This window comes from Manduca sexta, chromosome 8, assembly GCF_014839805.1.
Source record: "Manduca sexta isolate Smith_Timp_Sample1 chromosome 8, JHU_Msex_v1.0, whole genome shotgun sequence".
Taxonomy (NCBI): Eukaryota; Metazoa; Arthropoda; class Insecta; order Lepidoptera; family Sphingidae; genus Manduca; species Manduca sexta.
Genome location: NC_051122.1, coordinates 11,168,079 through 11,186,007, shown reverse-complemented (window position 1 = coordinate 11,186,007; position 17,929 = coordinate 11,168,079). Strand labels below are relative to the sequence as shown.

Genomic DNA, 17,929 nt, shown 5'->3' with positions numbered 1-17,929 from the left:
GTATTTTACAATTTTGTACTGATACATGTATAGTTTTACAATAAATAAAATGGATAATACAAACTGGACATCTTAATATTAGGTAAATACACAAGGCAAAATGCGGTACGGAGTTGCTAAGAGTGTCGTCCATAGCCTAAAAATAATTAAAAAGTGAAAATTGTTGTGTACTCTTAATGCTCTTATGTCGATAATTGTGCATTTGTGATGAGATTACAAAAAGAACATTCAAAATATTGTCATAAAATAAAATAAAAAAACATTATATTTCCACTAAATAAAACCTTATTTTTAATTCTTTATACGAGTGCGAAATAACATTTTGCGTTTATCCTTGAATTATTTGTAATGTTATTTAAAAAATAAAAATATTAAATATGAACCCTATATTTGCTAAAAAGTTGGTGCAAAATCTTAAATATTGATTTTTAATTAATAAATTTTTGCCAAATTTATTCTCGTGCTTTTTTTTGGAATGCAGTGCAAAATGTATTTTTTTTTGTAAATGCCGTATTTCATATATGGACGACACATAAACCCCGCCATATTGGTCCCATGCTAAGGCTCTATATAAAAAACGTGCACACTTAACATAATTAGGAAATACTGCATAAATCTGTAGGTTTTTATATTAATTATTCTCTGGAAATAAATATCAATGATATAAATCCTTTTTAGTAATATTTTTTTTGTAAAAGCCTAGGAATAGTTCGAATTAGGAATTTTTACTTTTAAATTTTATTATAGCCTCAAAAAACATTTATAAATACACCTTCGCATTAATTTTCAGTATTATTTTACTTAATTTTATTAGGAGTTCATTTAAAAGGATTATTTATAATTAACATAATTCCATATTGTATAATTATTTATAACTTATATTATTAACCTAGGTTAAGTAGTTAGTGCAAAAAGTAATTTGATTCGAGTTAAGTAATAAGTATATAACTTAAGTAAACAAATGTATATTACAATTCACAAATATAAATACAGTTTGTTTTGTACACAAGAACCAATTGGAAAAACATTAATAATACATTGGAATTTGACATCATTCATTGTGCATTTCGTATAAACTAAGGTTGTGATTGCATTGCGCGTGAGTTGAGGCCGTTGGAATTCTTTTTTTGAATTTTGACTCAACGTAAATTCCATGGCCTACTTCAAATGTGTACTTTTCTGTGATTGACGTGAACTTAAGAGCGACTTTTGACGTCAATATTACTAGATTGACGTCTATAGTAGACATATAGTGTGGATAGGCCCTTAAATACCTATAAAATTTTCATTCATCAATTTAAATATTATGGATAATTAATACGTGAATTTTATTTCTTACCGACATATAGCAATACACATACTTATACAGGTATATTGTGTTTAACATTATATTTTCCTTTATAGCGATATATACATTATTTAAAACATACAATGCCAAAATTAAACACAAGATTTCTCTTATACAATATGAAGTATTTTACATTGTGTAAAGTTATAAAGTTACAATGTATGGAAGCTCGCGTCTGCGAATCAACGCACGACTATTGTAAAAACATCTTAAATACATTGTATATAAGGCATAAGTTAATTAGCTGCAAATGGTCTTTAGGGATTAAATATTATACTACCACGCGTTAAACCAATCCGCAGTAACGTGGCACTTGGCAAGTCCAGTTAACTTGGGCGGTGCAATGACTTGCCCAGACACAGGGGGCAGACCTCTGGCAAAAATCACACCAGGACCAAAGCTTGGGTCATACATGAGCGCAGTTATACAGGCTCACCACACCCGTGAAAGACCGTGTTTCAGCGGTGTTCAGGCACAGGGCGGATAATATGGAGGGCACAGAAATTACTACACTAGGACCAAGTATTGGGTCAGTTATAGAGGCTAGCCACATGGTATAGACCGGTGCCTTCAAGAAATGGCCACTTGGCATTATTGTGGCAAAGTAAACTGAACATCAAGCCTGTGCACCAGGGTCTCAAGACAACTCACGGTCTGTCGGGGTCTCTTTTCAGCCTAAGGCCTCGTGAAGTCCTGGGCCCATGGCATTATGTCGTCATGCCAGGTTATAGATATGCCCCAGTTCGCATCAGACGCATTATTATTAAGTAGATTTACAGGGTTTTTTGACATAGCAAGAATGAAGACTTGAACCAGTGCCTCTATTTTAATTGAATCATGGATCAACCATGGACTCTGGATTGCATAGTTGTTATATCGAGATATCTATCGCCAATCTTTAGGGCTATCTGAAGATCATAAGTCGTTAGCTATAGTTTACATAAGTAAATCAGCCAGCCAAAATGGAAGTTAATACCTTATAATCAAGGGTTACCATCATCCTTAACGTCATTACTCGGCACAGCAACCTTGAACATTATTGTAAGGTGTTACGGTTCATTGTTGTAGCACTGACGCGAACCAGAATGGCGCTAATGCAAAAACCGATGATCCATAGCCGTTTAACTAAATTATGAGGAAATTCGGTATCCTTCAGTCTCATATTGGTTAAAGTGAGGGTGTTGCTGATTTGCTCTTCATCCTGGATAGGTGTTCAGCCTCTTCTATGGTGTCTGGGAGCCTCATGTTCCTGGTCTCCGGCAGCATGAGGACCAGCATGCTTGAGATGATGCACATGGCCCCGAATATGACGGTCGGCATCGATTTGTGGTATAATGACTGGAAGAAGATTATTTAGTGTATTATGTTCGATGTTATTATAGTAGCAATTATGACATCGTTTTTATTTCTTGCTAGTTTGTCGGTTCGGAGCGTGTAATTTTTTATTTAAATAAATGTACTTGAAGCGGTGATAGCCTAGTTGGTTATGGAACGGATTGTCGAGACGAAAGTCCGCAGCTTCAAAACCCAAGGGTACACTCCTTTGACTTTCTTCTACATTTTTTGTGAATTATCGCTTGCTTTAACGGTGAATGAAAATATCGTCAGGAAACCTGCATATCTGAGAAGTTCTCTAAAGGAATTTTGAGGGTGTGTGAAGTCTACCAATCCGCACTAGGCCAGCGTGGTGGACTAATCCCTCTCAGTAGTGGTAGAGGAGGCCCGTGCTCAACAGTATATAATACCGAGCTAATATTATAGTAATTTAAGAAAAAACGACAAGACATTAAAAGTCTAACAGGTATAACAGGCAATGTGTACCATACCTATTGAACAGTTGTGCGAGTCGTTGTCTGTAACATGCATTAAATAAGCAATCAACTCACCAGCAGTGGTGTAACAGGCGCTATAAGCGAGCCGATCCTGCCAGCAGTGGAGCAGACGCTGATGAGGGTCTGCCGCATGTTCGTAGGGAACACCTCCGACACGTAGATATACACGGAGCTGTACGCGAGGGTCACGCTCCATTTGCCGATCAGATAGAGCGGTATGGACCAGTAGTCCGCTGCGGAGAAAAACTTCTTCTTACTAATAGTGTAAATGCGAAAGATTGGGACAATGTTTCCATGTTGAAATAAAATTTACTGAAGATTGCAACCTTCATGGTCACGTGACAAAAGCGTGTCTTCGAAACATCGTGAGAAAATTATAATATAAAGACCTATGTTGTAGGCTGTAAGCTAATGTGGTTTGGGCCTTTGGAGATTGGATGATAGGAGACAGACAAAGAACATAATTAAAGCGAGTGTGGATGGAATAGCTGGTCGGTATCGACAGCTCCTTCAAATTTCACCTATCTGACATTCTTAGTAAAAGCCTTAGAGACTGTCTATCCTATAGGATAGAGGCGTGATGTTATGTAATATGTATGTTTGTAGGTCCATTATTTACGCCAAATCTATCGCGTGGGGAAAACCGACCAGATTTTTTCTCTTATAATATTTTAAAATAAATAATTCCATACCAAAAAATCGTAATATGCTCCTTACAAGTAATTCACACTTAACAACTAATTGAACACACAAACAGAAGCTAAGGCCGATAGAGATAGTCGGTGACAATTCATTTGAAGTTATTATTGACGCAGCTGTCAATTGGCATACAAAATGTATGTCCTTGTATGAGGTAAAGGCATCGTGAACTAGCAAATTTAGTTACGTAACTAATTTGTGTTTTTTACATGCATGTGCGTATCACGCGGTTTGATATGCTTGGTTTTAGAGTATAAAATTGTATAAAGTTCACAGCGTTTAACTAGTAAATCTACAGTACAATAAATATATTAGGGTTTTATTGCTCGTGTGTGTGTTTTTTACGAGACCGAAAAGTGACCTCACTGCGCCTTGTGGTAAGTGGAGTGGGATCCCATAGAATGTCAACTAACGTGAGATTATTACCCCTCGGTATCGACGCAATTATGCTGGCCTGTTGGAATCAGATATACACTGGGTGATCCCAGAACGTGACACACTTACGTGAGCCACTGCGGCGGGTTTTAACACTTTGTGTACTAGTCGCGATCCGGGCGAATATAAAATATATCCTAAAACCAGTAATACTTGGTCTAACCGCTCACAGTAAGAATTGAGAATGAAAAACAAAAGATAAAAAATTAATTGGAAATAACAAAAATGTGTGATTTGCAATCATTCATTATATTACTGAAAAACATCAAGTCCAATCAGAATTTGTGTCGAAAGGGAATTGCCGTCGACGAATCGTGTATGCATTAATGCTTCTACCCACCCCTAGGGGATAACCGCGTGAGCTTGTTTATATCCACAAATAGACATTTCACAAGAGCTAAGCAGGTCACAGCACGACGTATTGTGTGAATGCACGCGTACGTTTTGTCAAGCCAGCATAATGTTAATAGTAAACAATAAAACACGTGTATCTTATTTACATTACAATGCTTGTAAGGCAATCATATCTAAGCGACAAAACCGAAAATGAATTATAAATATTTTGAATCGCCATTTTTATCTGCGTCATTTGATCTAGGTTTTGTAGGTCTAGAATGATTTTAATAACATTTGACTACTTATTACTATATAGTATAAAACAAAGTCGCTTTCTCTGTCTCTATGTCCCTTTGTATGCTTAAATCTTTAAAACTACGCAACGGATTTTGATGCGGTTTTTTTAATAGAGTGATTCAAGAGGAAGGTTTATATGTAAATAATAACATCCATTAAATAGTCAGCATTGCACGCGTGCGAAGCCGGGGCGGGTCGCTAGTATCTCTATAAATTAAAAGAAATAATTGTTATGAATATTCATATTAAATCAAAACTTTAAAGCACTCTACTCAAAAATGTATTGATTGTCGCTTAGATACGATTGCCTTACAAGCGTCGATTAAGTTTCCGTATTTTGCGATATTATCTATTACTAGTTTTTATGTCTACCAACTATACTGAAATGCAAAAAATTAATACCCCTACCACGAATGTAATGTAGGCTAATTTATAGTTTCGTTTAAGTAAATTTTTGACTGCCTCGGTGGCGTAGTTGTATTGCATGTCCGGTACAATAGCGCTCTGAGGTCCTGGGTTCGAATCCCGGGTCGGGCAAAGTGATATTTGGGTTTTTCTGCTCAGTATCAGCCCGGAGTCTGGAATTTGTGCCCGATATGGCGATAGGCTCGCCCCCTATCACATCATGGGACGGGACATACTTGGCGAAAAGTGGGTGCCCTAGTTGCGCCTCTGCATACCCCTTCGGGGATAAAATGCGTGATGTTATGTTTAAGTAAATTTTTGTATGCAAATTTTAACAGCGCCATGCGAGCGTATTTGGTACTGCTGAAGCGTGATCATTGGGCGCGATTAAACTATGAATATCATAGCCATAGAATATTAAACTTAAAATGTATGGAAATCGGCAGCTCGAATTATTTTTGTAGTATCGAACAACTGTAGATAAATACTTTAACGTAAACCGACTTCATATGAATACTTGATACAATAATTATCCGCCTACGTAAGTGTGTCTTTCCGGGATCAGCCGGTATATCCGGTTTCAACAGGCCGGCATAATTATGTCGACTGACGAGGGGTAATCATCTCTCGTCAGTCGACATTCTATTGGACCCCACTCCACTTAACATCAGGAGCAGAAGCGATATTAAAAACCAATAAAACATTATTTAATATAAGTTCTATACCAAAATGGCACGTGGAAGCAATAATTTGTTATAGATGTTATCAACTAAACCACATTGTTAATGGAACTATCTCGAACACAATGCATTTTATATTTATTGTGGCAATACAACATATATGGGTGCCATAATGTTTATCATAGTTTACCTTCATCGTTTCGCCTACGCTGTACAAACAGACTTGATCTAAAGCTAGATTATAAATGAAGATTATTTGTACTCTAGTAAATAGATCTTATTTATATATACAAAATTAAATATTTGTAAGCATTTATGGAAAGCTATTAAGCAAGAATGGGAAGTGATAATAAAATTGTATCGATGTATCTTTAATTTGCAGACCATTTTGAATATTCACCTTTAGTTATTCTGAGTAAAATCGAAGGCGCCATTATCCAAGTAATTATTACAAGTATTAATGTAGAATTACCTAAGAAATATTTGTTTAATATTTGATCAGAATTCAAGGAAAGCCTGGATCGATTCGCTGTCCATTACGAAGCATTTATTTATTCATTTACACTTTATATACAAATGATGGCAGACTTAATGCCGGTGGCCTTTTTTAATAGTCATACAGTTTAAATCCCTTATTCATAGACGTTTTTTATCTAAGGACGGAGTAAAGCTGTGATAACAAGTCTGTTTCTCAGTGCCCAACGGCACTGGAAAACAGACATAGGGCCGTTGCGATTGGCTAATATTGAGATACAACAATCAATATTAGCCAATCACAACGGCCCTATGTCTACGCCTTGCGAAGGCTGCCATGCCATCAGCACTGAGAAACAGACTTGTTATCACAGTTTTACTCCGTCTTTAGACAAAAAACGTCTAACAATAAGGGGGTAAGTATATTAAACTTATAGTTATAATTGATAATAATTTAAAGTAAAATACTCACATCTAGGCAAAAACGCGAAGAGCAAACTCATCACCGCGCATGTAATATACGTCGCCACCAATGTCTTCTTCCTCCCATACTTATCCAGCACAATCACAACCACGATATACGCCGGGACCTCTACCAACGTCACCAGCATGAAACTCACATATCTATTACTGCTCAGTGATACAGAGTTGATCGACAATCCGTAGTACACCAGCGAACAAGTCATCCACAGAAACGAGCAAATCACCAGCCTCTTCCAAATAATACTCGACCTTATTGCCTTTGACAATTGAGATTTCTTATCATCGCCTTTATCCTGTGTATTTAGTAATGGATCTCCCAAGGCGTCCAGTTCTAACTTCCTTGGATCCAAATTGTTGATCTTCGCTGCTCGTTTTAGAACAGTAATGGCTTCGTCTCTCCTGCCTTTGCTGAGAAGCCACCTGGCGCTCTCATTCATGAACCAGATGTAAATGACGGTGATGATCGCGGGGCAGTAGAGGATGAGGATGTAGGTCCTCCAGTTGTCGACGCACCACGCGAGGAGGGCAATAAGGGCGACGCCAATGACGAACGTCATGTTGCACATAGCAGAGACGATCACACGTTGCTTCAGGCCAACCAGTTCTACAACTGCGGAAATATTTGGGTTGAAGGTCGAAACAATTGTGCTTAGATTAAGTAATCTAAATGTTTGTGAATTTAGCTAAGGTAAGGTTTTATTAATTTTGTTTTACAGTTATTTTGCTTTAACTGATTATGCAAAATGTGAGGTCAATTTCATTGATTCTGTTTATAATATCAAATGAGAATGCTGAGTATTATTATTAACTAATATGATTATTGTTTTATCCAGTGAGTAATAAATATGATGCCATTTGTTTAAGCATATTTACTTACAATAACTATAAGCTGTTGTAACATAAATAAAAATATAAAAAATACAGTAGTAAAATCTATATGAATCAAAATTATACATAAAATTTACTTACTAAATACATAAGCAGAAGGATACAGCCCTCCTCCAAAACCAGCCTCCAGGAAATGCAGGGCCACGTAAGTGAGATACCCTGGAGAGAAAGACCTGGCCACTCCAAAGATAAAGCTGGCACAGGAGGTGAAGCCCACGGCGATCTTCCGCCCAAACCGATCAGATATAGCTCCAGTGAACAACATAGCTAAGAACATTCCCGAGTTGTGGATCGTTCCTACTAACGCTCTCTTCCATTCTTGACAACCTAGGTTGAACTGAAAGACGAAATAATTGTTGGGATCATATAATAAATAACTAATTTAACTTTATCAGGTTTAAGGCTATCTATCTTGATATCAGGATCTTTTGCTTATTCAGTAACAATCATTTACGAATATTCTGCATTACTAAAATGTTTAAGGGTTTTGGTAGTAGTATCAGTCTGTCAAATTTCAGTAAAGAATACAACTATAAATACATATTTTGAATTCTGACTACTGTCCCTTAAGGGGTTACTTTTAATAGTTAGTCCAAGCTACACTATACCAATTTCAGTTGAAATCTTATAACTTCCCGATCCCGATCGCTTTATCGATCCATCGCGATAATTGACTACAAACGGAACAAAGTAATTTGACTTGCTTATCTACTAATGAATAATGACTTATTTTGATTGACGGTATCAGGAAAAAGATTAAGATTGAGATCGTTTATAAATAACTAACATAAGCTATACAACTTGGTAAGACATATTAAGGGTACTACGTACCTCTCTCACAAACGAATGATTCTCCTCATAGACAAAGCTCTCGCAGGGTATTGTGTGATTGGTCGAGAACTCTTCAGGGCGACATTGTAAATCCGTGCTGTTGGTAAGTGGTGCGTATCTGACGCAGGATTGGGGTCTGTTCTTCTCATGGTCTGTGGGTATGGCGTAGTTGAGCCAGGATGTGTCGTTGAATCTCTGTTCGCAGCCGTTCACCTCACATCTGAAGAGAAATTTCGATTAAAGTTAACAGCTCCAGAGCAGTTGTCTGTAATGAGTTATTCAATCCTTGTTATAGAATTATTTATTTTGTGAATACTGAAGCAATTTTTGGCTATTGATTGCTTAGAGTAAATTACGAATTACGATTAAGAAGTGAAGTGGTATTAATGCAATAGCAAGTGGCAAAAGTTTTTTATTGTCAGAATTGTATTATTGCCTCGAACATGTGCAACTAATGCCTCTCATTAAAAGGGATTTAGGTGTAAGTCGTGTTCTCAAGTGTATTTTAGTTTTTGCCGGTATTTTCTTACTCACAAATTTTGAATTCCTTTTAATAATAAAAACAGTAAGCTCACCTGTAAATCTGTTCCTGAGCTTCAAAAATGAATCCGCACTCAAAGAAACTACTTAAAAGTACTGGATACAGTAGTAGCACGAAATTCAACAAGTTGTATCTGCCGTAAGGTCCCAAGCTTTCCAGCACCGAGTCTAGATTGATTTCTTTCTTGCCCTCCTCCATTTTACAGCGTTTCAAATAAAATCCCCCGTTTAATCCTGTGAAGATAGAATGTTTAACTTTTAAGTTCGATTTACGAGCGCACTTGTCATTTACATTTTATTGTTTAGTTATTTTATTACCAGAGAAGTTGTAAGGCTTTGTATATTTTTTTCTATAGTACGAATAGTTGAATAGTTAATATTGTCTTCCATACTGAGTTCTCTCCATATCGTAACCCCGTCCATTTTTAAAAGTCGGGTACGTAAGTATCTATAATTTGACTTACGATATAGGTTTAGGCTCGTGAATTCCCTTAGCATTATACGATCTTTAACTCGGTATCTTTGCGAGGATCAAACACTACTTCTAATTTTCACAATCTGGCTTAGGATTTGGAGTACATCCTTGGTTATAAAATATTATTATCCAATGTCAAGGGTTATCAAATTTGCTTTACTTAATCTTTTCTAAAATTATCTATACTAGGTATTTCAGTAATTGCCTCTGCACTACAAGAAGTAAAAGTTTGTTTTCTAAAGTATTAGGTATGTCAGTAACTATGTCCGCACTCCAAGTATTATTTGTACTATTTACTGATTTCTTGTCATGGTAAGTGTGAAAAGATCTTATATTATGCTTATTAGAGTTCAAGGTTAAGACTTGCAATGAAACGCTTTCAGCCGTCATGTGTGTAATATAGATTGATAATTTAATAATTATTCTAACACGGGTAGATTTAGATTGTACCGCCCTACTAATTGTAAGATAGTGTTGAGTCTGCAAACAAACGGGTTTACGGTTAGACCCTTGAGTGTTCTTTTCCCTACACACATACGGTTCAAAGTGGAGTAGAGTCCAATAAAACGTTGACTGACGAGAGAGGGGTAATCACCCCTCCGCAATCGGTTCAATTATGTCGGCCTGTTGGAACCGGATATGCACAGGCTGATCCCTGAACGCGACACACCTGAGCGGCTATGGCAGGTTTTAACACCATGTGTACGGTGATCGTTATCCGAGCGGATATAAAATATATCCTATCACACATTTGATTGCTGATTTATGACTGCTATATCCATAAATCTTAATAATCTGGGTGTTAAACTAAATCCATTGTAAATCTACTCATGCTTGTAGTTTTTGCAAGCTCAGACAGATAAATAACGATAACACGATATCTAAAATGGATTCTGCAGTTTATATGTTATCACTTGTTAACTATGGCGTGATCGTGACTTGCTAAATGTCAGATTTGGCAAATGTATTGGTTTGTTCAATTCATTGATAAATATTAGTCTTTACTTCAAGAGTCAGTCTACTTCTGTCATCAAGCTTATTTCACATTGATTGACTTAACAATTTTTTAGCATTTTGTGACTTAATACAAAGGCATGAAGTTCAGTTGTAAATATCGACTTACAAAATCTCTGGTAGTGATGTTCACGATTAATTGGTGACTGGCAGACTGCCTTATAAATCTTCTATATAATTATTATGCCAAATGCCAACGGCAAAAAATACGTAAATGGCATATGCTAGGTCACCAAGAACCGTGGCACACCACGGTCACTGACGAAGCGCATGAATCACAATAATTACAATATTCATATTTGTTGTATGGCGCGGTTATTTATCGCCTCCACGTGCTGGACTCCATTGTTATTGGCTTAATAGAAAATCATTTCAACTGATCGATGCTGCAATTGTCTATTTCATACTCAATTGATTTGAATTTCAATATCTAAGTGTGAATAAGTTAAAGATCATAATATGATGTTATTAATATATATTTCTGTATCGTTTACGGTTATTCAAGGATCAATAATCTCCTGGGACACCATGGAAAGAGAGGGAAAGAAATATAAAATTAAGGAAAAACAAAAGAAAACTGAGCAATTATAAAACATTTCTACTATATTCCTTACTAGATATAATATTGAGAGAGAGAGAGAGAGAGGGAGAGAGAGAGGGGTAAAGAAATATAAAGAGTTAAAACAAAAGAAACCTAGCAATTATGAAGTTTAATACAACATTGCTACTATATTCTTACTAGATATAATTAAAACAGTACACATAATTACTTCATTACTGCAACTAGACTCTAACATTCCATGTTACAATTGAACGAATTAAACTGGCCAATTGTCTCCCATCTACGATTAACCGCACGTTTCATTAACCTTTTAATCTTCCTACATTGGTGCGGGTGAGTCAGGGCTTAGGGCTCCTAGATTAGCTAATGAGTTTCGTACTGTTGCTAACTTGAATGGTTTTAGGTTAGACGAGAATCACCACGTATGAAGTATTGGATGATTGTTACTTAGCAAGTAAATGATGGTCTTTTGCTCTTGACTTTTTTCTACTAGAAAATTGGGTCGTTCACACCTTTTCACCATACTTTTTTTAACCATATTGCAGAAACGATCTGGCTCAGATTTTAACAACGGTCAAGTCTTTTAATCTGTACTTGAAGAACTAATTACATTACATCATTTCACGAATAAATCCCATAAATTACTAGAAGACCCTATTTGAACCTCATTAATTTAACTAATTAAATTTTGCGTACTTTCTTTGATAGACGATTCATGTACCAATATTTTAATCAGCTTTATTCCATATTGGCAATATACAAGTACTATATTATCTGATATAGAACTTTCTCGAAATCCAAATACAACGTGGTTCATGACTCATGGATATTCAACCCCTGTATAACACGGACACAGACGGAGGGGACGGGTCAGCTTAAATATTTCTACGAAATTGTACCTAACTACTGCGAAAAGTCACTCAGGTACGACAAAATGTTTCAAGGTTTTATTTTAAAGTCGACAATAGTGGTTTAGAATGAAATGGATTTTGTTAAAAAAATTAACAATGGAAGTTATTTGCAAATTGGGACTTAAGGCTCTCCCCTGGGAAAACAGTCGGAGCAAAGTTTTCATACTTTTACGGCGGAAATGATTAGCTAAACATTTCTTAAAAAAAAATTTTTTTTGTTTAAAATACCAATGTGCTATATAATATATACATAATTACCTATAAATTGTCAGTCTAATAATGTTGGTTGCAAATTTAAATGACTTGTAATTTAGGAGATGCACGGAATTAATGATATTACTGGCGTTTTTATTATGATATTAATTAAACCATATCCTTATTACAAACAAATTTAAACAACCGAAGTTACATGCAACATATTGTAGTAACATAATATTTACTTTTTCTTTAAGTATTAATATTTAGAATAGATAGATTTTAAAAACGCAGCCAGCGCGTCGATCTGCTGCAAGTAGGTTAATATGTGATATCTCAGAGTACGGATTCCTGTATCATGCGGTGTAAGTCATTATTGTGGGTGGGGTTGCTACTGTTTGCAGAACATAATCGTTTATTAGCTTAGCTATTATCTTGTCTTCAGAAAAAATACGGGTGTACAGACTTAAACCAATTTAATAGATGAGGTTTCTGTCCAGGAGAGGAATAGCATATAATACAGAGCTGATATAATTACATTGAGTCAGTTTAGCCTGATCAAATGTACCCTAAACCGGCGGGTATGCATGAAAATATTGTTGAAGGTGGAGGTAGCGAGAACAATATGCCAGAATCGTGCATAGTGGCAATCCGTAGCCTCTGCCTACCCCTATGGACTAGAGATTTTGGGTTTTTCTGCTCATTATTTGCACGGAGCCTGGCATTTGTGCCCGATGTGGTGAAAGGCTCGCTCCCTATCATATCATGGGACGTAACACATATGGCGAAATTGGGTGTATTGGTACCTTTGCTTACCCCTTGGGATTTTATATACCATGCACTGTGGCGTAAAATCCAACTTAACTAAGGGATTATGTATGTTCTAAGCAATCATTATGCATGTGTAAAAGGTCAGAAAGTTAAAAACCTTCAGAGCATATTTCCTATCGATCGTAAATCATCGAGCAGTGAGCCGTGCTTCCTCGAACATAGTTGTGGCCAGTCAAGGCTGCGAGTATCCGATGACACTGCGCACGCACACCTCAAGACAATGTGTTTCGATTGTCACAATTCAAAATATACGTTTTTTTTTAATGGCAATGAAGGATCGAATGTACTTTAATATTGAATATTTGTAGGATTTGAGCACTATTTATTCGTGTATTACCGGAATATAAGAATGTAAATAATTTAAAATACTAGGTATAATTTACTACTCACTAAAATCTTTTAGAATAAAATCACAATTTACGCCTTTAGCCCCAAAGGTAGAGGAGAGGTAGAAACAGACACACACTTCTCGCCATGTGTGTTCCATTCCATGATGGGACAGGGGTGAGAGTATAGCCATATAAGGCACAAATTCAAGAGTCCAGAATAATACTGAGCAGATAAACCTAATATAAGTTTGCACGACCCAGGATTTGAGCCTAGAACCTCTGGGTTGCGTCGACATGCGCACGCAACATAACTACTCAACTGACGCAGTCACAGTAATAAATATCTTCTAATGATCTTTTGGCTTCGATTACACTCGGATATTGCAATTCGGAACAGAATAGCAAGAAAGATATATTTTCATCGTCATATCAACGTATAAAGTAATTTAAAGAACTGGCAACTATGCTAGATATAATTGCAAGTTGCAATCGCAAAGCATAAAACAAGAAGTAGACGGGCTAGTCACAATCGCTATTCCCGACGTTGAGTAAACGATTGATATTGGTCCTAAGCTGAATCAGCAAGCAAAGGATGATTCAAATGCTAAGTTTAAATTGCCTTCGAACATATGCAACTTGTTCTTTTTTCGTTAGTGTTTCAAGTTCTCAGTATTTGTCTTTTTAATCCTTAAATCATTTGCGGTAAGGTTTAAAATGTGCCGTAGTTGTCTTCATTAATATTGATTTTACTTATGTAGTAAATATACTTTATTTGCAGCTGCAATCAAGTTCTTTCCAAGATCAAAGTTAGGTTCATGTAGCGTACTATTGGTATAAGAATTTTAGGAATCTAATAAGCTGTTGCAAATTACTTCGGCATTCAAATTTTAACCACTTTTTACCTAAAAAGTTTTACAGTTACCGTTTGGGATAAAAATTTATAGTATGACTTCGTATTTCATCTTATTTGACGATTAGAATTTATTCAGATATGGTGGAACCGTGCGTATGACGTCCTATATCATTAACATAAGAAAAAGGATTCAGTGCAATGCCATATACGTTGTAATTCAAAGTTCAATGTGGATTTACCGTTTATGGGAAGTCGAGGCGCTGCGACCTACATCCTCGTTTATGAATAAAGAATAATTGTAATTGATGAGTATACGCACTAAGACGGTGGGTGAAGGTCTAAATTCTAAACATTTAGTAGTAATAGTCAGTGATCAGCAGTGGGATAGCATATAATACAGAGCTGTCCATGTCATGGCTGATTGTGCAAATAAGTGTTAATGTTATTGATCATTGTATTGTCTAAGTCAATGGGGCTGTTATCGCATAGTACTATTTTATATTCTCTTCTGATATTATTAAACAAAAAAAACTGAACACTTCCTTATTCTGAATGAAGTCTGGAAAGATCCTTACGACCTTGGGTTTACGTGGAGTTGATTCTAATGACTTCATTTGTAGGTCAATGCCTTCATCTTTATACATCAACATGTTTAAATTACGTATGTATTAATATTTATACCTGATTAAGAAACTAAGAAGGTTCTGGGTTTATCCCTTGGTAGAGCAACTATATGTTTATCAATTGAAACCTTAAGTTACTTGGAATTGGAAATTGTGCCATTATGGAACTACGTTTTACATACTGCTTTGTTTTACTGGTGGTAAGTCTCTTGTATGTGAGGGTCTGTTTGGAAAGGCGTTTGGAAGTGTACCACTACAATGTCTTTTTCTTTTCTATTACCTATTTTAGTTCATTCCTGTCAATTTAATAAAAAAAGTCAGCATCTCAGTGTAACGAGTGCGGTATAGTATCACACAGTTAATTCAAAGTTCGGATGATATCACTATTGATGATGGCAATTACCATGAGCACCGCCAAGATTACTTTAAAGGTAGCATCTCATCTTTACACTATACTACAGTTATTTATTTTTAATTCAAATCGCGCGGGTATATTTGCTTTACCCTAATAAAACCTGTGGTCAACATTTTGTGTTGTCACAGATTTATTTAGTGTTTTATTATTATTTTTTTGAGGGGGGTCATAGGGGATAAATGCATCTTGGACCACCCATGGCAATTACTTTTCCTGTCGAACGAATTACTTGTACTATCTTTCAATTGTTTAAGAATTAGGACTGGGTTTACTAAACTTCAGTTTTACCTAATTTTATCACTATCAATAAAATAAAAGTAGTATAAATAGCTGAATTTCATACAAAGTATGTTGAAATAGACCTTGACCGATTCACATTATCGGAGTCCACACGAGCGGCTCGTGATCACTCGATTGTTTCATGATACGTTTCATAACTGATTTTACTGATGTATGGAGTTTGGGAAACTTGTTTTAAGTGAACTGTAATTTCAGTTACAGACTTAATTACATGATTATGGATACGGTATTGGAGTTGCTTTAAGTTCTATATGTTTTGCTCACGTTTTCGCCCTCATGAAGGAGTTTTCCGGGATAAAAATCCCGGGACAGAAAATAGCATATAACCTTTCCAAGGTCTTAAACTATCTCCATACCAAATTTCATAAAAATCCGTTCAGTAGATTTTGAGAAAACCGTTAACATACAGACAGACAGAAAAGGGGATTTTGTTTTATAATATGTATAGACAGAAGTGTATGAGAAACAGATTCTATAGAAGTCTGAAAACGATTTAGAAATTTATCTAAGCATAGTGAAACGAGATCAGTTGATCCTGAAGTTTGGGCAAGTGCCCTTCGCGTCCTACCTAGATCCGTCCCTGACGTATTATAATACGCTTGTGGGAGGTCGTTGGTATTATGACTATTGATATTGTATAGCACATAGTAAACACACAAGTTGACCCCAGAGAGCAATTTCTCGGAATCAGCCATTGTGGTTTATTTTTTGTCATAATGTACTATTTTCGATATATAGCCCGGCACATTTTTTTCCAACGTGACGAGTCGCATTAACCACACAGCAGTACAATCGTCCAAGTAACGTAAAACGATTTTTTATTTTGACTGCGCAGCGTTCTACAACCAACCTCAGAAGTATGTATAACCGAAATAGACGGATAACGCGTCACGATCCTCACCGGTGAGGACATGAGACCTTACCTAGCTAACCTACCAGCCTTTTACTAGCCACATAGATGAAGACTACCCGAAGAATAAAAGCAGAAAGAAACTCCGGGCTTACTTTTATTAATTTCATTACATTTTTTAATATTTTTTTTCAAGTCTTTCTTGTACAAAGTTACAATAGTTATATAAGCTAATGCACGCACATCACCATTAAAATAGGTTGAAAATATAATCCACGTGAAGGGATTAATAGATTGACATAGAATAAAATTAAAGATATAAAAATTACGCCTAATAACTCAATGTTATGTTTTAAAGTTAAATAATTACAACGTGACCTTAAACTTTGTCGCAGTTCTAACAATGCTAATAATAAAAAAACGTATATTTTAAGGGGCTATATGATGTGCATTTAAAAAAACTGGCGTGTTTCTTCTACCTGATGTTATCCCTGTATCAGGTACAAAAACCGGTTCAATTGAGTTGTTTCGGATCAAAAAAGGATTGACATCATTTCCGACAGTTCGTTTGACGGCTCTTGGGAACTTCGCTGCGTATCCACGGCGTATCTTTGCCGAGTTTTGAAAGTTGAGTTTGATATTTGAGTATATGCATTTGCTTTATAAATCGCGGTGTCACTTTTACAATGCTCTGTTATATTTTTGCACATTAAATTATAGCTCATAATTTTATTTCCGTAATTATTTTTGACAAACCCTAGAGATAAATAAAGGGAGAACCTGGACTTATGGGCTAAAATTTTATTAAGAGAATTTTTAATTCTTATTTGTCAACACATTAAAAAATTACATGGGACGATCTACAATAAACCAGCAAAATACTATTTAGATTAAGATATTTGTGATTTATAAATAAAAAATCAACATAATATCCTATTGGACATTTCACTAGTAATATGTACGAGGGACGAGGTACCGAGAAATTAGTCATAAATGCTCTTGCCATAAACCACTATTTACTAATTACTAGTTAAATTTAAGGGCCTATTTTGGGAAGTCTGAGTAAACCGTTATCGAATAAATATAGGCCGGGCAAAAACAAAAGTAAAGGTCTCAAAAAAATTTTTAAAATAGAGGCCCCACTATGTGCATTAATTATTATAAAGAAGTAGCGATAGCCAAATAGTGAATAGAAAGACTGCCGAGACAAATCCGTAGGTTCAAAACCCAAGAGCAACCTCTGACTTTTCTAAAATAATGCGAGTATTCTTTGTGAATTACCGCTTTATTGAATGGTGAAGGAAAACATTGTCAGCAATCCTG

The 17,929-nt window shown here is 35.8% G+C and overlaps 1 protein-coding gene across 2 annotated transcripts in view; it reads right to left on the bottom strand.

Annotated features, from left to right (window-relative positions):
* Positions 1 to 267: 267 nt before the first annotated feature.
* The window catches only part of LOC115440874 (organic cation transporter protein), a 36,441-nt gene continuing 18,779 nt past the window's right edge, over positions 268 to 17,929 (bottom strand). For both annotated transcript variants that reach the window (XM_030165370.2, XM_030165371.2), the window contains exons 2-7: positions 9,284 to 9,482; positions 8,709 to 8,928; positions 7,959 to 8,214; positions 6,979 to 7,599; positions 3,235 to 3,413; positions 268 to 2,686 (exon numbers count right to left, since the gene is read on the bottom strand). In XM_030165370.2, coding sequence (XP_030021230.2) covers positions 2,516 to 2,686; positions 3,235 to 3,413; positions 6,979 to 7,599; positions 7,959 to 8,214; positions 8,709 to 8,928; positions 9,284 to 9,447 — 1,611 coding nt within the window. In that variant the 5' untranslated portion in view covers positions 9,448 to 9,482 and the 3' untranslated portion in view covers positions 268 to 2,515. The remainder of the gene's footprint in view (positions 2,687 to 3,234; positions 3,414 to 6,978; positions 7,600 to 7,958; positions 8,215 to 8,708; positions 8,929 to 9,283; positions 9,483 to 17,929) is intronic.